At 42.2% G+C, this 23,977-nt stretch overlaps 1 protein-coding gene across 3 annotated transcripts in view; it reads left to right on the top strand.

Moving 5' to 3' along the window:
• GJC1 (gap junction protein gamma 1) overlaps positions 1-14,814 on the top strand; it is a 29,153-nt gene extending 14,339 nt beyond the window's left edge. For all 3 annotated transcript variants that reach the window (XM_037162196.2, XM_037162195.2, XM_053660895.1), the window contains exons 2-3: positions 11,519-11,594; positions 13,184-14,814. In XM_037162196.2, the coding sequence (XP_037018091.1) occupies positions 13,204-14,394 (1,191 nt within the window). In that variant the 5' untranslated portion in view covers positions 11,519-11,594; positions 13,184-13,203 and the 3' untranslated portion in view covers positions 14,395-14,814. The remainder of the gene's footprint in view (positions 1-11,518; positions 11,595-13,183) is intronic.
• Positions 14,815-23,977: the final 9,163 nt, after the last annotated feature.

Below are 23,977 nucleotides of genomic sequence, written 5' to 3'. Positions count from 1 at the left end.
TGTACTTTGCCCTGAAGTATGATTAGTGAACATACATGTGTTATTTTTTTTACTCCCTACAAATTCATTCAGATCTGCTGTTTAATGTAGCACACATTCCCCGAGTGCTTTTTTTTGTGTCCTGGGCAGCATACTAAATGCTAGGGGCTCAGAGAATCCTGAAAAACATGGACTTTCCTTTCAAGGAACTCCTATCCCAGCAGGAGAAACCAGTGCCACTAACTTTGATTCTGTCAGGGAAGGCCTGATATTGGTGGAATGAAAAATTACTGTGGACTTTCTGGGGAGGAGATTAATTGAGGAGGTCAAGGACACTTGAGCTGACCTTTGGGCTAGATTTTAAAGGACGAAAGTTTTTCCAGGTAGGAAGTAGTGGAAACATGATTTAAAGTAGGAAAAAAAATCAATGAGCAGAGATTCAGATTTATTAAATCGCTCAGTGAATAGTTCTTCTAAGTGCCGAGGATTCAAGAACAAAGTCCTTGCTTAAATTTTATTGGGTGACAGGTAATGAAGACATTAACAAGTAAGAAATGTGTTTGGTAATGTTAAGTGCTCTTAAAGCAAAAGGCAGGGTAAGGGTGCAGAGTGATGGAGGGACGTTATTGTGGGTGGGTGGCAGGGAAGTCTCACTACAGGAGGTGACATCTGAAAAGACTCGTAAATGAAGTGAGGGAGCAAACCATGAGGATGTGCAGGGGAACTGGGTGAATGGAGGGAGACAGCAGTGCACGTGTGAAAATGTATAGTGTAAATTGATGTAAATACACATTTAAAATTTTGAAGTAAAACAAGTGAACATTGTTAATAAAATAATTTTTTATAAATAAAATTTAAATTATATTAACTTTAATAAACTCATAAAAGGATTTTTTGAAAAATTCTCACCAAGGCCCTGGCTGGTGTAGCTGAGTGGATTGAGCATTGGACTGTGAAGCAAAGGGTCTACAGTTCGATTCCCAGTCAGGGCACAGGCCTGGGTTGTGAGCCAGTTCTCCAGCATGGGGCGTGCAAGAGGCAACCACACAATATTTCTCTCCCTCTCTTTCTCCTTCTCTTCTCCTCTCTGTAAAAATAAATAAATAAAACCTTTTTTTAAAAAAAGATAATGTATTCATTTGGTTTTAAAAAATGACCATAGTGTAAAAAGATGCATAATCAAGTCTTGATCCTTCCCCATCCTCCTTAGTCACCTCCATTACTTGCATTCATTTTTTAATGTATCCTTGTTCTAGAAGTATGAGCACAACTACAGATTTTTTCCTCCTCATATAAAAGGCATATACTATATACACTTACATACCTTCCTGTTTTTACCAGTTAAGTGTTTTGAGTATCTTAGAATGCTCCTCTTTTTTTTTTAACCGCCACATGAAATTCCGTTTAAGTAGACAGTGGTGCCTCTAACCGTTCCTTTAACGGGGACGCTTGCGCTGTTCATAGAAAGTGCTGTTGTGTGATTATTCCCAGAGGCGAGGCTGCTAGGTCAAGGCATAGATGCGTTTGTAGTTTCGTGAGCTGTTGCCAAATTGCCATCAGAACTCGTGCCACTCGCATGGTGTGACTGCTGGTTCCGCAGCCTCCCCAGTGTGATTGGAGGGCCTTGTATTGTAGTAGTTTGTTGTATTATTGACATATAATTCACATGTCTTAAAATTTATCCTTTTTTTTTTTTTTTTTAAGATTTTACTTATCTTTAGAGGGGAAGGGAAGGAGAGAGGGAGAGAAATATCAATGTATGGTTGCCTTTCATCAGTCCCCTGCTGGGAACTGGCCTGCAATCCAGGCGTGTGCCGTGACTAGGAATCGAACCTCGATCCTTTGGTTCGCAGGCCCGTGCTCAGTCCACTGAGCTACACCAGCCAGGCAACATTTATGCTTTTAAAGTGTATAATTCAGTGGTATGTAGTATATTTCACAAGGTTGTGCCACTATCATCACCATTGTCTAATTCTAGAACTTTTTTTTTTTTGTCTAAAGATTTTACTTAGTTGTTTTTAGAAAGACGGGAGTAGGGAGGGGAGAAACATTGATGTGTGAGAGATACATCGGTCGGTTGCCTCTTCTTGCACAGCCCCAGTCCGGGACCTGGTGCACAACCCAGCACACGCCCCATCTGGGAATCGAACCAGCAACCTTTCAGTTCACAGGCTGGCACTCAATCTACTGAGCCACACCAGCCACGGCTGGTTTTTTGTTTTTGTTTTTACTCTCTCTATTTGGGAGATCAGTTCTTTGCTTATAAAATAATTATCAAAAACTTTTCCTCCAACCCTGGCTGGCGTAGTTCAGTGGATTGAGCGTGGGCCTCTGAACCAAAGGATCCCGGTTCGATTCCCACTCAGGGCACATGCCTGGGTTGCTGGCCAGGTCCCAGCAGGGGACATACGAGAGGCAACCATACATTGATATTTCTCTCCCTCTCTCCTTCCCTTCCCCTCTAAAGACAAAAAAAAAAAAGTTAAAAAAAAACTTTTCCTCCAATCCATTATTTTTCAATATTACTTATGATATATTTTTTGTTTTGTTTTTAACCACAGAGACACAATTTTTTTTGTACTCAGATTTATTTTTTCCTCCCATTTCCAGAGTTATATCAGATGTCAGCTATGTTTTCTGATAATTTTATGGTTTTAGTTTTTGTGTTTAAATAGTTTATCTATATGGAGATTATTTATATATCTAGTGTAAGATATGAATTCTCCTTTCATCTTTTTTTATCCTCACCCAAGGACATGTTTATTGATTTTGCAGAGAGGGAGAGAAACAGTGATGTGAGATAGAAACATTGATCGGTTGCCTCTCATATGTGTTCCCCAAACAGGGACCAAACCTACAATCTAGGCATGTGCCCTGACCAGGAATTGAACCTGTGACCTTGTTTTATGAGATGATGCTTTAACCAACTGAGCCACACTGGCTAGGGCTCCCCTTTTATCTTTTTTTCCAGCTAGTTATCCTGTTGCTCAAAAACACAATTAAAAAGTCTATTCTTGCCCCACTGCTTTGAGGATTCACCTCCTGGTAGTGGCTTGCAGGCTTGTTTTCTCCACTAGAGGCACAGGAGTAACACAGGTCATTTAGGGGGAGAATTCTGTTGGCAGGAGATGTAGGAGATAAGCTGAGGAAGGGAGAGAGGACGGTCAGTATTGGTTTATAGCCTTCACGGGTGTGGGTTGTTTTTAACTTTTTGTTTTTCTGCTAGGGTTCTTAAGTGCTTAAGTTTTATTTTCAGAAAATTAGGATAATTCTGTTTTGTATCCTACATTAATTAATAGGTCATAAACATTTTTTCTAAATTTTTGAATTTATTTATTGAACAAATACTTGTTGAGAACCTGTCATCATTTGCCAGGCTGTGCTTTTAGATACTGGGGATACAAAAACAAAACTGTCTCCTCAAAGGTCTTAACGTTCTATAAATAAAATTATAAAATAAAAATTATATATTGTGAGGGTTAAGTGTGCTATAAAGAAATGTTAAGCTGAGTGAGGGCCTAGATAATGACATGTTAATTTGTGAGCTGGGCAAAAATCTCAGTAAGAAAGTGACTTTTGAGCAAAGACTTGAATGGAGGAGAGAGTCCCGCCAGTACATGGAGGGGAAAAAATTATTCAAAGCAGCGAAAATAGCACGTGCAGATGTCTTGAGGCAAAAGCATAGCATATGTGGTATGATCGGAAGGAGAGAGAGGATGCAAGAAGGAGCCAGAGGGAGAATGGAAGGCGATGAGACCAGAAAGCCACTGGCAGCTCTATGATAAAGGGCATCGGAGATAGACTGTGGGAAGAAAGAGGTTTTGTTCCCAGAAAGTTTTGAACAGAAGAGGGACATGATCCGACTTAACTTTCTAAAAGCTTTACACTGGTTGCTTGTTGGAGAAGAACAAATTTGAGAAGGATGAGACACAACTTAGGGGACTGGTTTGATTACTGTTTTTCCATTAATCTGGGTTAGAGGGGAAGGTGGCTTGGATCAGAATGATAGCAGAGGAGGTGCTAAGAAGTGGTTAGACTGTGAGTATATTTGGAACATAGAGTGAACAGGAGTTGCTGATAGTTTGACTAGGGAGTCAGTCTGACTTGAAGGGCTGCTCTGAGAAACTGCATTAAGTGGTGGAACCACTTACTGAGATTGGGCCTCCTGAAGATCCAGTGGGGTTGCTTTGGGGTATGCTAGATTTCAGATGCCTAACAAACATCGAAGAAAGGAGTAGCAGTTGAATTTTAGGTCTGAAGTTCAAGGGAAATGTTGGAGTAAATAGGATATCTTTTACAGCTGGCATTCTGGTGCAGGAACCAGCAAAGAACACTGAGAAGGATAGGCTGGTAAGATAGGATAAAAGTCAATGTGTCTATTTCTGAGTTCAGAAAGGATGAATGAGACTGAAATAGAAACTGACCAGTAATAGCCAATAATAGAAAGTATAGTATCAGGGAGGCCGAGTGAAAAAAAGTGTGTCAAGGAGGAAGGAGTAGTTAGTTGTATTAAATATGGTTTAGAAGGTTGACTAGGAGAACAGTCCGTTGAGTTTGGTGGTGTAGAAGTTACCAGTGGCGGGGTAGCTTTGGTCTGAAGGCGTGTTGGTATGGTGTGTGTACTCCTCCATCAGGAGGATGTATCATAGCTCTCCACTCCTCGTCTATGATTAGTCACTTAGGTAGTTCTCAGTTCTTCAGACATGACAGGTACCCAGATTCAGGTGTACATGACGTGTGTGAGAGCCTTGTGAAGCGGTAATGCGTATAGATTGATGGCTTGTGGGTATTTGAGTTAAGGGAATGTAGCAGAGCAAAGACAGAAGACATTGGAGTTTAACCTGTTGGACTAATAACCTGTGCCAGTAGCTCTGACTTGGACCAGGTTACTTAATTTTTCTGAGCCTGTTTCTCATTTATTTTTAAAAATATATATATTTTTATTTTTAGAGAAGGAAGAAAGAGAAGGAGAGAAACATCAATGTTTGGTTGCCTCTCACATGGCCCCCACTGGGGACTTGGCCCGCAACCCAGGCATGTGCCCTGACTGGCAATGACCCTTTGGTTCACAACCCGCGCTCAATCCACTGAGCTACACCAGCCAGGGCTGTTTCTCATTTAAAAGATAAGCTTTTGTGAGATTAAAATAAATGAGCACCCAGTATAGTGCTCATTTTTGTTGTCTGTTTATAGGGAAAGTAAGGATTGCTTTCTCTAAAAAGCCAGTGCTGTTCATTGATAATGTTCATTAATAGGAGGCAGGTTTTGGGGTGGGATGTAAGAAGAAGAGAAGAAAGTGAGTTCTCTTGGGGACGTGTTCCATAAGGAGATCCATTTGGGGACTTTTTTCAGTGATAAGAAAGCCTAAGTGAAGATAGCTAAATTTTATGATTTTTAAAATTCAATTCCTTTGTAACCAAAGCACACATTTTGTATGATTTGAATCATTTTAATATAAAGACTTGGCCCAGAATATGGTCTAGCTCATGTTCTCTGTATCCTTGAAAAATTGTGAGCTCTGCTCTTGGGTGGAGTGCACTCTAAAGGTCAGTTTACTTAAAGAAGTTGGTAAGATTGTCTTTTATATGCTTACTGTTTTTTCTCTACTTGGCCTGTGCATTATTGAGTGAGGGGTGTTGAAATCTCCAGTGGTTAATTGTGGCTTTGTCTGTTCTCTTATAGTTCAGTCAGTTTTTGCTGAATCTCTTTTGAAGCTCTATTAATATGTATATAAACATTTAGGAATTTTATGTCCTATTGAAGAGTTATAGTAAAAGTACCTTCTTTATTTCAGGTAATATTACTTGCTCTGAAATCAGTTCAGTCTGATAATAATATACAATTCTTCCAGCTTTCTTTTGATTATTGTTAGCATGTTACATCTTTATCATTTTTGCTTTTAATCTCTTTCTGGCTCTATATTTACAGTCAAATGTATTTCTGATAGACAGCATATAATAGTTGGATCTTGTTTATCCAATCAAATCTGACAATATCTGCCTCTTAATTGGAGTGCTCAGACCATTTACATGTAATGTGGAGGTTGATGTGGTTGGATTTAAGTCCACCATCTTCCTGTTTGCTTTCTCGTTGCCTCACACGTTTTTATGATTCCGTGTTACCCTCTTTGTTAGTGTAGTAGCTGTGCCATTGTTTTATTTTAGTGGTTGATTTGGGGCTTACTGTGTCCATCTCACCAGTCTGTGTGAGAGTATAAACCACTCCTTGTGTGGTATGATGACCTTACTGCGGTGTTTTTCCATTTCCTCACCCTCAGCACTACTGTTTCATGCTTTTACCTCCACCTTGAAGTATACATTACAAATGTGCTCTAGCCCTGGCTGGTGTAGCTCAGTGGATTGAGCCCGGACCTGTGAAGCAAAGAGTCACTGGTTTGATTCCCAGTTAGGGCATATACCTGGGTTGTGGGCCAGGTCCCCAGTAGGGGACACATGAGAGGCAACTGCATATTGATGTTTCTTTCCCTCTCTTTCTCCTTACCTTCCCCTCTCTCTAAAAATAAATAAATAAAATATTTTTTAAAATGTGCTCTAAACCCCACAAATTGTCATCTTTTTTTCTTTAAATGGCCAGTTATCGTTCAAAAAATTTTTAAATAATATATTAGATGTCTTTTATAGTTACATGCTTTTTATTCATTCGTATAGATTAAAATTTCCATCTGATGTCACTTTTCTTTTGTCTGAAATACTTCCTTCAACATTTCTTGTAGTGCTGGCTTGCTGAGGACGGCTTCTTTCAGCCTAGAGCTTCCGTCTGTCTGGGGACGGAGCGGCCGCAGCACTGACCGGCAGCACCGGCAGTGCGGGGGTCATGGGGTCTGTCTGGAGGGCAGGCAGAGCTCTGGGCGCCTCGCGTGGCCACCGGCCGCACCGCTCTGCCAACACGTGCTGACATCACTGCATTCACAAAGTTCTCTAGTCCCTGCTCTCAGTGCTAAATAAGTTGTTATTCTTCAGTAAGTCATTTTTGTTTCAAGATACAATTTTTCTATTTTTATTCTTCCCTCCTGACTACCAGGGAGCCTTGGAGTTCTACAATATTTGGTTTTGGGTTTTTTTTTCCAATTCTAATTTTACACGATAAGATCTTAAACTCTGAAATTTCTCCCTTTGATCTTTGCAAGCTTATTTTATCATTTAGTTTCATCCAAGAAAAGGCATAAAGCCCCTCTTCTGTTCCGTCTGTAGTGCAGCTTCTTACTAGTGGTTAAGAGCCCAGATTCTAGAGCCTGGCTGGCTGATTTCGGATTCTGGCTTAATCACTTAATAGTGGGATAACCTTAGGCAAATTTTATAAGCTTTCTGGACCTCGTTTCTTTAATTTAAAAATGGATCTAATTATATAATCTGCCTCCTGAGATAATCCAAATAATATACACTTAATCTTCAGAATCCAGTGAGTTCTGTTTTACAGAAAAATGCAGTGACTTTGACTTGGTCCTGTTAGGGTGAAACTGATAGAACATTCTTTAGATATAAAGAATTTGGGAGGGGATTACATAATTTATTACCATGTCAATGCCAACTAATCCTGCCCCCCACCACTTTTATTGAATTTAACACTGTCTAACAAAATTACAGAGATTTCAGCCCTGGCTGGTGTGACTCAGAAAATTGAGTGCCAGCCTTTGAACCAAAGGGTCACCAGTTTGATTCCGAGTCAGGGCACGTGCCTGAGTTGCAGGCCAGGTCCCTTTAGGGGCATGTGAGAGGCAATCTGTTGACGTCTCTCTCACACACCAGTGTTTCTCTCCCTCTCTTTCTCCCTCCCTTCCCATCTCCCTAAAAATAAATAAAACCTTAAAAAAATAATACAGGTTTCAGGCACACAGTTCTGCAACACCTCATCTGTGCACTGGATCTCACCACCCCAGTCAGGTCTCCGCCCATCCCCACTTACCCTCCCTACCCTCCTGCTCCTTCCCCTCAGCAGTCTGCACACCGTCCTCCACGTCCATGAGCTGTTTCCTTTTTGCTCAATCCCTCTACCCTCCCCCAAACTCCCTCCCCACTGCCAGCTAACTTTAAATTTTGTTTTCTAGTGCAAGACAAGGAAGATTTGTAAATTTAGTTATTTGGAAACTAGACTAAAAGTAATGCATTTGATTTCTGTCCAATAAATGTTATTCAAGGAAACATGATTTTCTCCGGTATTTGTTTTCTGTATGTGTGTGTGAGACAGGGTCCATTTGAATTACGGGCTACAATGAACTGCAGTATTTCTTATTTAAAAAGCCATCCTACTTGAATTACTGGGGAGATCACTTTATAAATTATAGAATTGTCTAACAACTATATGCCTGAAACTAATATAATATTGAATGTAAACTAATTAAAATTTTTAATTAAAAATATATATTTATGATAAAGATTTTTTAAAGCCATTCTTGGAAGAGTAACTTTCCCCATTTTTAAACTTATTCAAGAAATTGATACTATATAAAAATAATAAAATCTGAAGGAAGACAATAAAATGAGGTGTTTATATTAAATGTCAAATGGTTAATGTCTGTATTATATTAAGACTATATTTTGCAGATAAATAAGCAAAAGGGTAGGACCTAGTCCACAGGGGAGAATATGGAGAATGTGTATCCTCTTGTGTTAAAAACATATCAAATTGAACCCCGGCTGGTGCAGCTTAGTGGGTTGGGCGTCATCCCACAAACCAGTCTGGTTCCTGGTCAGGGCACAGGCCTGTGTTGTGGGCCAGGTGCCTGGCTGGGGGCGTGGGAGAGGCAGTTGACGTGTGTTCCTCGTGCACATCGATGTTTCTCTCCCTCTCTCTCCCTCCCTTCCCCTCTCCCTAGAAAATAAATACCTCTTTTTAAAAACATACAAATTGACATAATTTTAAAATACCAGTGGTATATCAGACTGCTGACGATCTCGAAGTGAAGTTGTAATCACATGTTGCCAGGCATTGTCAATTGCTAGGACCTTCTTAGAAAGTCAGATAATAGTACAATGCAAGCACCATGCAGATTGACATTTCTTGGACTTAATAATATCACTTACCTAGAATTTGTAGATAAATTCAGTCAAAGCTTAAAGGATATATTCAAGAAGATTTTAAGTATAAAAGTACACATAAATCAGTTGGGGCTTTCCTAAATAGTGAGGTGTTGGGCATTTGTTCCCCCATCTCTGGCCAGCACCTGTCACGTGTTCCCGTCATTTTCTGTTCATAGATGCAGTATGGAACTGGTTTCTGTTTTTTCATGAGAGCCATTTACAGGTTAGTCGCACACTCTTCTCTCCCTGCTCTATTACCAAGTTTATTTGGAAGCCAGAGAAAACTATGTCCTGAATCATAGGCTTCTGATAGCAGAGTGCCAAAAAAAAGTTTGGTCTGTTAGTGGAGCAAGAACACAATGAGACCACACTTGGCAGTGACAAGTTCTGCTTAGAAATTGTCACCCACCATTCTACTCAATTCACCCCCTTTCCACTCTCCCCCACTCTCTCCCACCATCCTGTTGAAGTAATGTGCTCTGTGATCTGTAAACCATTCTCTTAATGCTTGCAAGGAGAGGAAAAAGAAGAGTGTCAAAGAAAAACCTACTGACTGCTCAGGAGAGAGAAGCAGTGGTGACCATGCCGCTGAGTTTAGGAAGTCCATGGTTATCTTAGAAAGACGATTGTCTGTCCCCGTTTTGTGCTGGTGCTGAGATCCTAAACATGTCATTTGTGCTCCAGATATGGACACGGAGTGCTGTGGCACTCAGGAGTGCCGTGGGAAATCAGGCTCCAGGGGTTAGCATTTTCCAGGCCTACAGCGTAACCAGTATGTGGTGTGTGCTTTTGGGTGTGTTTAAATGGCTCTTTAGTCCTGGCGGGCATAGCTCAGTGGATTGAGTGCGGGCCTGCGAACCAGACGATTGCGGTTCAATTCCCAGTCAGGGCACATGCCTGGGTTGCAGGCCAGTGCCCGGCAGGGGACTCACAAGGGGCAACCATACATTGATGTTTCTCTCCCTCTCTCCTTCCCTTCCCCTCCCCCCTAAAGATAAATAAATAAATAATAAATAATAATTTTTAAAAAGGCTCTTTATAACATATATAAGCCTTGAAGGGCTTGTTGCCAGTTTCTCCTCCCTGCAAAAATGTTAAGGTTATTGTAGGAGATGCTGAACTTTTGAGAAATTCTTGCATAGCAATAATTATTTTAAAAGATATGAATGGAGGTACAGAGATGACTTTTCTAAGCAAGTGACAGCCCCACTTTCGCGGCATTCTGGAGCAAATAGAGTCACAGGCTCAGGGGAAGCGCCTTAGAGTGGCGTGTGGGGCAAAGCCGAGTCCAAACTCAGGTGCGTGAGAGTCGTGATGGAGTTTTGTAGTGGGAGCCTGATTGTGACCACCATTCAGTGGTTGCGCGTTATGTTCTTCGTGTTTTGAGGTTTTGTAAGGTGCGTGTAGTCAGAGGGGAGCAGTGAGCTCAGCTGGACAGCGGGCTGTGGTGGGCGTGGTCAGAGTCCTGGGAGACGTCTGTGTGGTCAGGTTCTGAGTCTGGACTCGTGTGATGCAGATGCTGCGCTTCTTGTCCTCTACTTTCATCGGCCTTTCGAACATCATTTAGGGTTTTTTTCCTTCCTCTCACCCCACTCAGAGTGTTTTTACATGACTGTGAGCACTTAGGAATTGTTTAAATTTTATTCATTAAATTAATAAATGAACAAAGTTGGCATTGAATGAATGTATCTTGGCCATAGCTTTACAAAGTTGACAGAATTTGATAAGCAGTAATTTGTCTTGGATTTTTTAAAAGATTTTATTTATTTATTTTTAGAGAGGGGGAGGGAGAGAAAAAGAGAGGGAGAGAAACAATGTGTAGTTGCCTCTTGAGCATCCCCTACTGGAGACCTGCCCCACAGCCCAGGTCTGCACCCTGACTGGGAATTGAACCAATGACCCTTTGGTTTGTAGGCTGGCACTCAATCCACTGAGCCAGAGTATCCAGGACTGGGTTGTTATTTTTTAAAACTGCAGTACAGATGCAGCTGTTTTCTTTCTGTGAGCAGTTGAATGTGTAAATCACCTCCTACCTCCTGTGGGACATGGGTGTCCCAGTGACTGAGAACCAGCTGTCGGCTGCTCCCTCCCCGGTGAGAAGTATGGGCTGCTCCAGGGACAGAGAGGGAGTAGAGCACACGGGTGAGCGTTTTCACAGGGCCTCTAGTGACCCGGTTCAGATTTGTCGAGATTTTTCTGCTCTGGCTTTTTCCTATAGATGCATGAGTTCATCTGCTTCGACGTTCACGAGTGACTCATCTTCCTGTCGTGTTGTCTTAGACTACAATGTCTAAGACGCTCTGGATCTCTGCTGTGAAGTTCCTCCCACCACATGTGTTGGGAGAAACTGGTATTCAGGCTCAAGCCTGTTTCTGTCTGTCTTATACTGATTGATTTCTGTGGCAGACAGAGAACGTTTCTTCCTGAAAATGACGTGTTAGTGATCCACTGTTTTCTGTGGGAGGAAGCTTATGCTCTCTCTCTCTCTTTTCCCTTTCCAGAGGGAATCTGGAAAAGTTGTAAGCAAGACATCATTTCTCTAAGAAAATTTTGGATAGCGGAAGTTCCAGACAACAGGTACAGTGTGTTTAAACTTCTTTGATGGTGCTGATAATCGCCTCCAAGCTGCAGAAGCAAACTGGGGGAGAGAAGGAGAAAAGCTAGGTGTACGTAATGTCATGGGTAACATTAGGGATTTTGTAAATATTACCTTATTTAGATGGTTTTTAACCAGGATTCTGGACACAGTTTTGAGAATCTCAGAATAAAACTGTCCTTCAAAATGCCATTTTAACTGGATTTGCCTATGGATTTAGTGCCTTCACGGTTCAATTTGCAGATATTTTTTTTACATTCACTATAAACATAATACAGAATCTTTTAAATTATTTTTTAAATTATTTTTAGAGAGAGAAAGGGGGAGAAAGAGACAGACATCAGTTTGTTGTTCCACTTATTTGTGTATTTATTGATTAATTCTTGTATGTGCCCTGAGCAGGGATCAAACCTTTAACCTTTGCATATTGGGATAATGCTCTAACCGACTGAGGTACCTGACCAGGGCGCTTCCCCCTGCCCCCCTCACTTGAGGGTGTGTTTTTACTGATTTTTAAAGAAAGAATCATTGATGTGAGAGGGAAACATCAATCAATTGCCTTCTGTACATGCCCTGTCTGGGGATTGAACCCATGACCTTTTGGTGTATGGGACAGTGCTCCAGCCAACTGAGCCACTTGGCCAGGGCCTTTTTTATTATTTTTAAATATTTTATTTATTTTGGGGGGGTGGGGAGAAACATCGATGTATGGTTGCCTCTCGCACACTCTGAATTGAAGACCTGGCCTGAAACCCAGGCCTGTGCCCTGACCGGGAATCAAATGGGCAACCTTTTGGTTTGTGGGAGCAACACCCCAGTCCACTGAGCCACACCAATCAGGGCCTTTTAAATTATTTTTAATACTTTGTCACCAAGTCTAAAATTTAAGTTTTCTAATAAGGTACTTCTTCACAGTGGAATCTAGCCTAAGTGTCTCCATTATGTGATAGTCTTATCATGATTGGAGTACCTTTTTTTTTTTTTAAGATTTTATTTATATATTTTTAGAGCAGGGAGAAGGAAGAGAGAAAGAGGGAAGAGAAGTATCAGTGTGGTTGCCTTTCACGCACCCCACACCGGGGACCTGGCCTGCAACCCAGGCATGTGCCCTGACTGGGAATCAAATTGGTGACCCTTAGGTTCACAGGCCGGCACTCAATCCACTGAGCCACACCAGCCAGGGTGGACCAAATATATTTTTTTAATCTGTATCTCACAAAATTTTGAAGGCATTATGAAATAATTTGCGTAAAGAATCCAGGATACTGTGTCTGAAAAATATATCTAAAGTAATAGCTACAATTTTACCTTTTAAACTAGGGGAGACATCAAAGCCAACTTGACTTTCTAATTTGGTGGCCCAAACAAGTGCTGATAGACTGAGGTGAATTGTCCTACCCAAGGGTAGTAGAGAGATGCTATTTATTTTAACAATCATTCTAGTATGAGCCTTCAAGTTAGATTTCAGGTATGCAGAAAAATAGTTTCTAAAGATAATCAGTAAAAAGTTTAATTGTTAAAATCTTAATATCTGTTGAGGTTTCCTTTGGTATTTTTCCATTTCTATCAGGGTCCGCCAGCTCAGTCACCATGAGTTGGAGCTTCCTGACTCGCCTGCTAGAGGAGATCCACAACCACTCCACGTTCGTGGGCAAGATCTGGCTCACCGTGCTGATCGTCTTCCGGATCGTCCTCACAGCCGTGGGGGGAGAGTCCATCTACTACGACGAGCAAAGCAAATTTGTGTGCAACACAGAGCAGCCAGGCTGCGAGAATGTCTGCTATGATGCCTTCGCGCCTCTCTCCCACGTGCGCTTCTGGGTGTTCCAGATCATCCTGGTGGCAACCCCCTCGGTGATGTACCTGGGCTACGCCATTCACAAGATCGCCAAGATGGAGCACGGCGAAGCAGACAAGAAGGCAGCCCGGAGCAAACCCTACGCGATGCGTTGGAAACAGCACCGGGCTCTGGAAGAAACAGAAGAGGACCATGAAGAGGATCCCATGATGTATCCAGAAATGGAATTAGAAAGTGAAAAAGAAAATAAAGAGCAAAACCAACCGAAACCCAAGCATGATGGCCGACGGCGGATTCGGGAGGATGGTCTCATGAAAATCTACGTGCTACAGTTGCTGGCAAGGACCGTGTTTGAGGTGGGCTTTCTGATAGGGCAGTATTTTCTCTATGGCTTCCAAGTCCACCCATCTTATGTGTGCAGTAGAATTCCTTGCCCTCATAAGATAGACTGCTTTATTTCTAGACCCACTGAAAAGACCATCTTCCTTCTGATAATGTATGGGGTTACAGGACTTTGCCTATTGCTTAACATTTGGGAGATGCTTCATTTAGGATTTGGGACGATTCGAGACTCACTAAACAGTAAAAGGAGGGAACTGGAAGACCCGGGTGTTTATAATTATCCTTTCACTTGGAATACACCATCTGCTCCCCCTGGCTATAACATTGCTGTCAAACCGGATCAAATCCAGTACACCGAACTGTCCAATGCTAAGATCGCCTACAAGCAAAACAAAGCCAACATCGCCCAGGAACAGCAGTACGGCAGCCATGAGGAGCACCTCCCAGCCGACCTGGAGACCCTGCAGCGGGAGATCAGAATGGCTCAGGAACGCTTGGACCTAGCGATCCAGGCCTACACTCACCAAAACAACCCCCATGTTGCCCGGGGGAAAAAAGCCAAAGTGGGGTCTAAAGCCGGGTCCAACAAAAGCAGTGCAAGTAGCAAATCAGGGAATGGGAAGACCTCCGTCTGGATTTAATCTTGGCTGGGCTTAAAACTTGTGCTTTTCATAGTTTATAGTAAGCAACGGCTCACTGAATAATGACTTCCATTGAGTAAACATTTGGCTCTGGTTATCTTCAGGGATGCTGTTGGCTTGTGGTCTGAGCTCAGGGGACTGTAAAGGCAGGGCTGGGACAGGGGAAAAGAAGGGCAGAGTAGTGCTCCTGGGCACGTGTTCCAGACGTGTTCCGGCAATAATACAGAACTTTACCTTTGTGTCTTCCAGATCCGGAAAAGAACAGATATATTTAAATCATTCTTGTTGAACGGTTTTTGTATGTACAGTATTACGGTATTATTATTTTTTTTTAGTATGAGAATTTTTTTTGTACTTGTACATTGGACCACTGTAGTTATACTTTTATATTAAAGGGGAAAAAAATCCCAAGGTAATGCCTATTAGGCCAGCGTTCTTACTTTGTTCAACAAATTCTACTCTGGGTTTCAAGTTTTAACAGATGCTACACCTAATAAAAGTGCCTCTTTTGTTGCAGGGATGATTTCAAATAGGTAAGGAGGAGAAATTCAGTTTTTAGTCTTAGAAAGTAAATCCATAGCAGGGGGTTGAGATCTTCCCTTCTTTACTCAAGAAATCTTTGAATCTCATTCATGTGCCCAGAGTTGTATCTGTCTTTAAAAACCTGTTTGTATTTTCAAAGGAGACAAATTATTCGTTGCAAGTCTCCTTTAAATATCAAGCATCTCCAGTATATGTTTTGATGGTGCGTATGTAATTTAAGTGCTACAGCGATGTGGAGACCTGGTTTAGAATTATTATTAAGATTCCTCTATCACAAAGCAAAGCCACGCTTGGAAAATGAGCCCTAATAGGATGTGTAGTTGTGGACCTGTTGATTTGCCTTAAATCTCCATCCGGAAGAAACCTGTTTCTCTCTAGTTTAAGAAACTGGCGATGGATATTTCCTTTATATGTTGACGTTAGAAATACAAACATTTCCTTGTAAGCCAAGAATGCTAGGAGCTTCTTGTGCTGCATAAGGCAGAAGGCCTGAATTCAAATTCCTTCTTTTTTATAATTTACTGTGGCATTTGTATAATTTGCATATCTCTGCCAATGTAGGTTTCTGCCTGGAAGACCCGTCAGATCAGGGATTTTTTCTATAAATAGACCTAAAGAGAATTTCAGTGTTTATTCCCCACAAATATATTAGTAGGCATATCTATTTGTCGGTGACAAACATTAATGCTCAATAACACTCACACCTTGCGATATTTTGTTGCCTTTTCTCATCTTGTATTCATCTGTTGGAGAGCTTCGCCCTCCCCGTTCACAGCATTTGTCTGACAGTTTATGAGCGGCTGCTGAGCAAGAGCTTGGTGGAGTCTGGGGGGGGGTGAAGGGGGGGCGCTGCCTCACCAGGGGGCGTTTCCTTTGGGGCGCACTCTTCCGACAGGAACTCTCTTGGGCCTCTTCAGGCTTTGAAATTCCAAAAATATTATTTTCTTATGTCTTAATTTAAAAATGCCAGTTGTCCATTGTTTAGGAGAATCCTAGAACATCTAGCACCTTTGTGGAGTTCTTTTTCTTTTTTTTTTTTTGTTGCTCTCCATTGCATTTCTCTCACTCCCACCTTCAGACCAGAGCAACTCAGGAAAATGTAAGCTTATTTTTCTAGCCACGCATTTACCTTTATTTTGCTGCTACTGCCGCTTTTTTTTTGTAATCTGTAAATTTTGACCTAGAGAAGTTCCTCAGCATCTCTAAACATCTTAAGCAAAAAAATAAGCTCAGATGAGACTGCAGGGAATATTTTGGAAAATTTGTATGTATCCTGCATAATTAATAGACATGCACTGTTTCCTTCAAACCAGATGTTTAATAAAGAAATAATTCTAAGAATACAGGCAAGATTTTAAACATGTAAGCCTAGCTAAGCTAAAGAACTGCCCATTAATTCTTATGTCACTAAAGCTTCAAGCAGATTTCTTCATTGAAAGACCAAAAATTCACATACACTCACACCCATGTCTTCAGAGCCTGGAGGAGTACAGCGTGGCTTTGCCCGTGGAAAGGTGGGGATTTGAGAGGGGTGGGGAAGGAAGGAGAGAGGCAGGAATTCCAGGCAGGTGTTCAGCGCCGGAGGCACCCCCTCGGTTTCTGCACACAGTGGCCTGGTGGTTCACCTCGGCTTGTTCTGATGAGGATGTTATCCTTTGTGTCCAGATAATTGTCCACCTTTTTAAAGTACGTGGAAAGATTTCCTAAACCACTTCACAAGTGTATACACGTTTAAAAGTCTTTTCATTCTCTCACTAAAGTTTTCTTTGTGGCATGGATTTCGCAAATCTCCCTGCTTTCTTAGTATATTTCCTTCAGCCTTGGAACATAGGAGTCTGCCAGATTTCCCCCTAATGACATCTGTGAACCTGTATTAAGAAGATGGCCTTGGGCCCTGGCTGGTGTAGCTCAGTGGATTGAGCACAGGCCTGCGAACCAGAGGATCGCAGTTCAATTCCCAGTCAGGGCGCATGCCTGGGTTGCAGGCCGGTTCCCAGCAGGGAGTGCACAAAAGGCAACCGTACATGGATGTTTCTCTCCCTCTCTCCTTCCCCTCTAAAGATAAATAAATAAAATTTAAAAAAAAGAAGAAGAAGGCCTTGTCAGTGTCCAGCTTAACCCTTTGATTGGGTCTACATTGAATCAATAAAAATATTCTGGCTTTTGTTCTGGAACTGACAAGATACTTGCATAAAAAGCCTCCCAGCAATTTTTCCTGTTGAAATCACATTCCTGTGAACTGCTGTGTAGGTGAGACGTGATCTGTCATACGGTGTTGACTCCCTAGACAAGCCGAGTGCATCACATACTGGAACCAGGTGCCGATGCTGTTTGTAGGCCTCAGCGTGCGGTGGGTTTGCGGGGCTGTGGCGTGTTTTCTGCTCTCTTCCTCAAAGTCTGTTCTTTGCGGAGAGTTGTAAAATGAACAGACCTTTTTCTTAGTTCAAATTTCCGGGGAGATTTAGATAACAGTTTCCCCTAAAGAAATGTTAAACGTGCGTTTTGTGGCTTGGAGTTTGCCTGATGACTTAGTTTTGCCTGTTTCGATATTTCATGTAAAACCACAAGTGTGTTACTTCATTTGAAGTCAGCTTTTCTGGGGATTTTCCTTGATGAATAATTTCTGTCTATAGAATTATTTTGATAAAAATGAACTTTGCCTTCAAAAATGTTTCTGAATATTAGGACTCCTGCGTGTCTTTTAGAGGGACACCTGTATCTTTAAAGGGGGAAAAAAACCATCATTAGTCACCTTAATTCTGTCATTTCTTCTTGCTACGAAGTTAGACAGTTTACTTTTCCAAGTCTTGGGAGCTGCTTACCTCTCAGGAAGTGGTATGGAGAAGTGAAACCAAGCCTGTGGTGAAAGGCATTAAGAGACAAACTATTGCTGGTCATTTGTCGTGAGCTTGGAGCTTCAAGAAAAAGGTTGGAAGAACTGTGATGGTAGCGAAGCATCCTCCGGTGCTCGTGGTCACAGGGTCAGTGATGGTTCAGAACAGCCTGCTTGCTCTAAGCAGTTTATCCTGAGAATGCAATTAAATGTTATTCCTATTAGTCGTACCTGTGCTTTATCCTTAAGCTTATGAATGTCCATCTCTGTGCTTTTTGTCTTATTTAAGAGACAGTACACTTCTAAAAATACCGTATAGTTTATGATAACTTTTTGGCCAGCCAGCATTCAGTAAAAGGCAAATATGTTATACTTGAACTTAATTCAAGAAATGCCTTTTTCTAAAGGAAAGGTCTTTCCTGACTGAAGAAAATTACCTGAAGTCGAAGGTCTACTGTTGCTGTTCATTTTAATAGAAAGGTTCCCGGTATCAGATTAATTTTGTCTTTATAAAATCATGTAGCCCTGGCAGGTGTGACTCAGTGGGTTGAGCATCGGCCTGCGAATCAAAGGGTCGCCAGTTTGAGTCCCAGTTGGGACACATGTCGGGGTTGCGGGCCAGGTCTCCAGTGTGGGGTGTACAAGAGGTGACCACGTATTGATGTTTCTCTCCCTCTCTCTTTCTCCCTTCTCTGTCTAAAAATAAATTAAAAAAAAAATAAAATCATGTAATCTCACGAAGAGCTTTAACACCTGAAAATAATAAAGACCTGTACCTATACTGTTCAGAGTTTGGAAATAAAATTGTGACTCACCTATAGATCATAAATCTATAATAGTTCACAGTTACCATCAAATATTAGAATCATGAAGTGGAATTACACGTTTGTCACTCATTATGGCCACACATCGTGGAGAATTTAAAAGATTTTATATGTTGTCACTAATGCAGTTGTGTTTTTGAATAATGATGTCAGACCAGTTTGGGTTTAGTGTGATCCATAGTATTCCAAAATCCAGCAGTTTAAACAGAAGAAAGTCCTACTCTTGTGCAAAGTCTCTACAGAAATTAAAGAGGTAAGAGTTCTGCATTTCAGGGTCGGCTTGCTGAATCAAAAATATTTGGCTATATGCTTTCAATATTGGGAATCTTCATTGTACTCTCTCTGTGTTTTCTCTGACAGAAGTCTCTACCTCAGGTGCTAAGTGTTACATGTGGTTAGGATATTGATACCGAAAAACTTAGCTAAAACTTCCAACTTTTAACATAATTTAAATGTAAAATTCAACTATTAACCAGCAATCAATCTGATATCTGGAGTATAGTTTGGATATTGTATGAGCAGCTAAGGATTACCCCTTCTAGTGCCAAAGATCCCTTGTTGCTAATTTTGTCTGTGCAGTTGATGTTAACTTTGTGGTTGGAGGCAGACTCTGTGCTCAGGGCTTTGTCTAGAAGGATTTCTTTCGGTTCCAAATGTTTTGTCAGTTCCAAATACAGCTTAGAAGATTCATCTGTGGTCTGTGCATCTTTTCCCAAGCTTGAAAACTCAGTTGCCAGGGAACGTCATGTCGAGGGTATTTACCCCATTCTTTGTATAAAATGGTACACGAGACCTTGATGGCTTACACAGAAAACCTGAAACAAAAACCGGTTTCTGTACATTCATTCACCTGTAAGTTGATGTTGGTGGGAATGCATGAGCAGGAAAACTGAGTAGAGGTTTGTGAGATTGAGATGCCTTTTTTAAAAAAAAATTTATATTTAGAGAGCGGGGAAGGGAGGGACAGAGAAAGAGGGAGAAAAACATGGATCCGTTCCCTCTCCAATGCCTCCAACCAGGCACCTGGCCCGCAACCCAGAAATGCACCCTGACTGGGAATTGAACCAGTGACCTCTTGGTTTACAGGCCAGCACTCCATCCACTGAGCCACACCAGCCAGGGCAAGATACCTTTCTTTCACTGCTGGGTTAGAACTCTGGGGTTGCTATGGCTCAGTGGGTTGGTGTATTCATGCATCATGATCTGGGAAGGGCAGGTGGCTTTGTGCAGGAGGAGGGGGAGGCTGAGGCCTAAGCACAGAAACCAGTAACACTCCCGAGTCTGGCTCCCTTTGGCTCTCAAGAGGAGTGCCTTCTGGGAGGGGTGCTCCATCTACCTTCCCATCAGAGATGGGTGTGGGAGAGGGTTGCATTTATTGCAACAATGCCCTCTGTTCCCTAGGCCATAACAGACTGTAGGTCAGGCAGAGGGCCCATCCCTGGCAGCACAGCACGGATGGTAAGCTGGGTAGCCGGACATACCTGGCAATAAACTGAGCTGCTTGGAAGCTGTGGGAGCAGTTAAGTCACTGCTAGTTTTAAAAGTGCACTTTTGGTCAGATTTGCCATCAGAACGGATTATTAATGCCTCCAGTAGGTGTTGGCATCAGAGATAAAATGTTTTCTTTGCTACATAGAATTTAAAACAGTATTTCTACGTTTTAATGGCTTATGTTGATAGACAATACATGGTTTGCCTGCCGTAGTTAGATGGGAAGCCTGCGGCATGGGGGTGTGAAGAACAGGGAGGTTGGAGTGGACCTCAGCAGAATCCAGGTGTGCACAGCCGTCGCCCAGTGGCCCAGTCCAGCCTCCTTTGCTCTTTCTGAGATGAGGGTGCAGGTACACCTGAATCCTAGGAAGTGTGGGCCAGAGTGAAGGGGGGAGAGGTAATGGTTTCCTTTGTTTCAAGGCGGGTTAGAACTGACTTAGCACACGACGTCATCTCCCCTGCCAGCTCAGGGTGACTGATGGCTGCCTGGAGTCATCAAGACTTCTGGTTTATGACTGTGATGTAGCCCGTGCGAAAAGAACCACACACCTTGTGTGTGAATGTGTTCGTGTCATTACTTAGAAATTTCATGTTTGAGGAATTAGGAAGTGACTCAGAACTGGGAAAAGAGATGAGGACATGGTGACCATGTTTGCTGTGAGCTGGTTTTCTCTCCTGCCCTCTCAATCCTGAAGAAGTGGCACAGCATTTCCTTGCCCTGCCCTTGACATGCTGTGAAAGAAAAGGAAGCCCACTGCCGGCGCCCCAAGGAAGAGCTGACCGGGTTTCTCCTTTACCCTGGGCCGCGCCTCCCGAGAGCACTCTGTCTGCTCCGCTCTCGGGCCCAGCGCAGAGGGCACGGGTGGCTGGCAGCCTTCAACTCCGGGCACAGCAGAGCCACGCAACTGTGCATAACCGATTCTCGGGCATAACCAGTGACCTGAATGGGACCTGACCATGGGGAAAACTGATACAGAACTGGATAGCTCTTTTTCATTTTATTTTTAGTTTGTGTAGTCCTGTGGAAATGAAAATGTGTCTTTCCACTGAGGACACTGAAGAACAGTGACAGGGAGCTCCTTTGGCCTGTCCATTTTTTTTTTTTTCTTTTTCCTTTCTGAAGCCTGCTGCAGCTGCGCTGTCTGCCCAGCAGGCAGAGACCTACTCAACCTGTACCCAGGTGCTGTTGAGAGTGGTGACAGGCTGTGACTGCAGAGTGCTCTGCACAGGGATTGGGCTCCTTAAGATGCTCTTAATGGCAAAAAGCCCTGGGAACAGGGTAAGTGTCGATGGCCAGTGGATTGCTTCACATTCAGAGAGGAAGTGATCGAGCAAGGACCTGCACCGTTGGAGCCAGTGATGATTATAGACCATCTTGTGATTGTGCCCTTCAGTTCCAGGGTTTGCTTCTGGGGCTTGTTGATTTAAAAGACAGTGTGGGGTGGGGACTTATTGCCCTTAGGCAGTGAGTGGCCATTTGAGCCGGCCCTGCTGAGTAGGGGGCTGAGATCCTGGGAAGTTGCAGGGAGAAGGAAGGGTAGATACAAGCTACCTGTATGCATCAGGGTGGGGTTGGAGGCTGTTTGTATGTGGTGAGGGGGGATGAGAAATTCGGTAGTACAGCTAGCTAGGCACTGCTGGAGGAAGTTGTGAATAGGGCCACACAGGTTGGTCTGGAATAGATGTCCTGGGCAGGAGCCCATTACCCTTGACTTGGGGTTACCAGACAAAATACAGGGTGCCCGATTAAACTGGAATCACAGATCAACAGTGGACATACTGATATTTTGGAAAGTTGTTGTTTATCCAAAATTCAAATTTAACTGAGCATCCTGCACTTTTATTGGCAACCCTACTCAGTTTATAAACAGTTGATTCAACTCGGACCTGTGTTCGGAGGCCTCATCACAGAGGAGGGAAAAGGCTTTAGTCAATTACCAGAAAAACTATGAGCAGAAACTACGTGCAGAGTCTGAGTCGCTGCAGGCAGGAAGAGTAAGAAACCACGCCAGGAGGAGTGCGTTTTGGTCTTCCCTGTCTATGGCGGTTCTCTGGTTCTATAATTTCATCAGTAGCAATTTAATAGCCCTGTCAGTCCAAATGCAGGTGAGAAGCCAAACTACTTTATAAAAAACTTATTAATCGATCCATTCCCCTGCTGGGTATATATCCCAAATGACCAAAAGCAGACTCTCCAGGAGATGTTTACACCCCCGTGCTTATTACAGCATAGTGAATACACCATAGCCAAGAAGTAGAAGTGACTCACCTGTCCATGGGCAGGTGAGTGGGTAAAAAAAATAGATTACAAACATACAGTGGACTGTATTCAGCCTTAAGAAGAAAGGCCTGTCCCATGGGTGAGTCTTGACACTGCACTAAATGAGACAGGCCAGTCACAAAAGGACAAAGACTGTAGGGTTCCACTTCCATGCGGTATTACCATTCGTGAAAAATCATGGAGCGGAAAGTACAATGGTGATGTCCAGGAGCTGGGGAAACGAGTTGATGGATGTAGAGTTTCCGTTTTGCAAGGTGGAAAAGCTCTGGAAATCTGTAGCATAAATGTGAAGAGAACACTACTGAACCGAACACTTAAACATCAAGAGGGTAAGTTTGGGTTTTTTAACACAATTAAAAATGAATAAACTTACCGAAACAAAGAATTTTTGTCAATACTAAAAGACAGTAAAAAGTGAAAGTTCTCATATTCCTATTTCCATTCCTCAGAGGTAATCACTTTAACATTTCTTTTCAGGAATATTTATGTACATCCAAGCACCTATATGTCTGTTTTTGCTTAGCAAAGCATTTATTGAACAGAATTACAGTTATCTTTAGTAATAGGCTGCAGGACCCCAAACCCAAAATTAGAGCCACCAAAAGTAGAGAATTCACTTAATTTTCCCAAAGGGAACGCAGAAATTTGAGAGGAACGTCTACTGTTAGTGTGCATGAAATAACTTTCCATAAACGTAGCTGATGAGTTAGAACACAGACTACAGAAAATGAAATGTAAGAGCCCTAAAGCTTTTTCTAAGTTCTTAAAATTAGCTTTATGGGGCATAATTCATAGGCAACAAATGTGCCCTTTTTCAAAATGCAAGTCAATGACTTTGGTGTCTCTTTGTAAACACAGTTACCACTGCCTTGGGGGGGGGGGGGTTGGGCTATTTTATTTTAATGACTTTTTTCTGGTTATAAAGGTATTATTATATATGCTCCTTATAAAAAACTTGGATAACTCAGAAAATAAAAACAAAATACATCAATAATTGCCCAGTCCCTAGAAAGTCATTATTACCGTTGTCTCTTTTTTAAAAGCACACATGCACTTACTTATTCATCTTTAAACCCAGAAAAGTAGGTAGGAAATAAAAATGGTCTGCAACTTCCAAACTTAGATAAGTCCTGTTGATATTTAAAACAGTAATACACATGCACATCTTAAAAACTAAAACTACCAATATATATTAAATGGATGAAAAGTAAATACCCCTTTTCAATAGTTTCCCCAAGTATGACGGTCGGTCCATTTTTGTGGATTCCATCACAGCTCATTATTCTATAAACACTCCTACATCCTGTTTCTCACTCACCACATCTTGGGGTGGTTTTCCTGCCATCTTTTTTGCTTTGTAATGACCACTTTAGTGAATGGCACAGCTGTGGACACGTTCAGTTTCATGCTTCCGGCTGCCGGTAACATGGTGGCCTCACCATGGCCCCGTGTTCTCGAGAGAACTCGGGTCACAGAAGCGAATTTGCCCCACTTACCAAAATGAAAAGACCATGCAGATGCTTAATGGTGGGTCTTAGGCAGTCTCGCCCAGGTGGTAATATCTAGTATTTTCAGGTAATAAATGCTCTGAACAAGGATTGACATGTAGTT

The sequence above is a fragment of the Artibeus jamaicensis genome, unplaced genomic scaffold, assembly GCF_021234435.1.
Source record: "Artibeus jamaicensis isolate MK-2021 breed Jamaican fruit bat unplaced genomic scaffold, CSHL_Jam_final contig_2259, whole genome shotgun sequence".
NCBI classification, from domain to species: domain Eukaryota; kingdom Metazoa; phylum Chordata; class Mammalia; order Chiroptera; family Phyllostomidae; genus Artibeus; species Artibeus jamaicensis.
The sequence above is the reverse complement of the archived record's forward strand: the minus strand, read 5'-3'. Positions and strand labels throughout refer to the sequence as shown.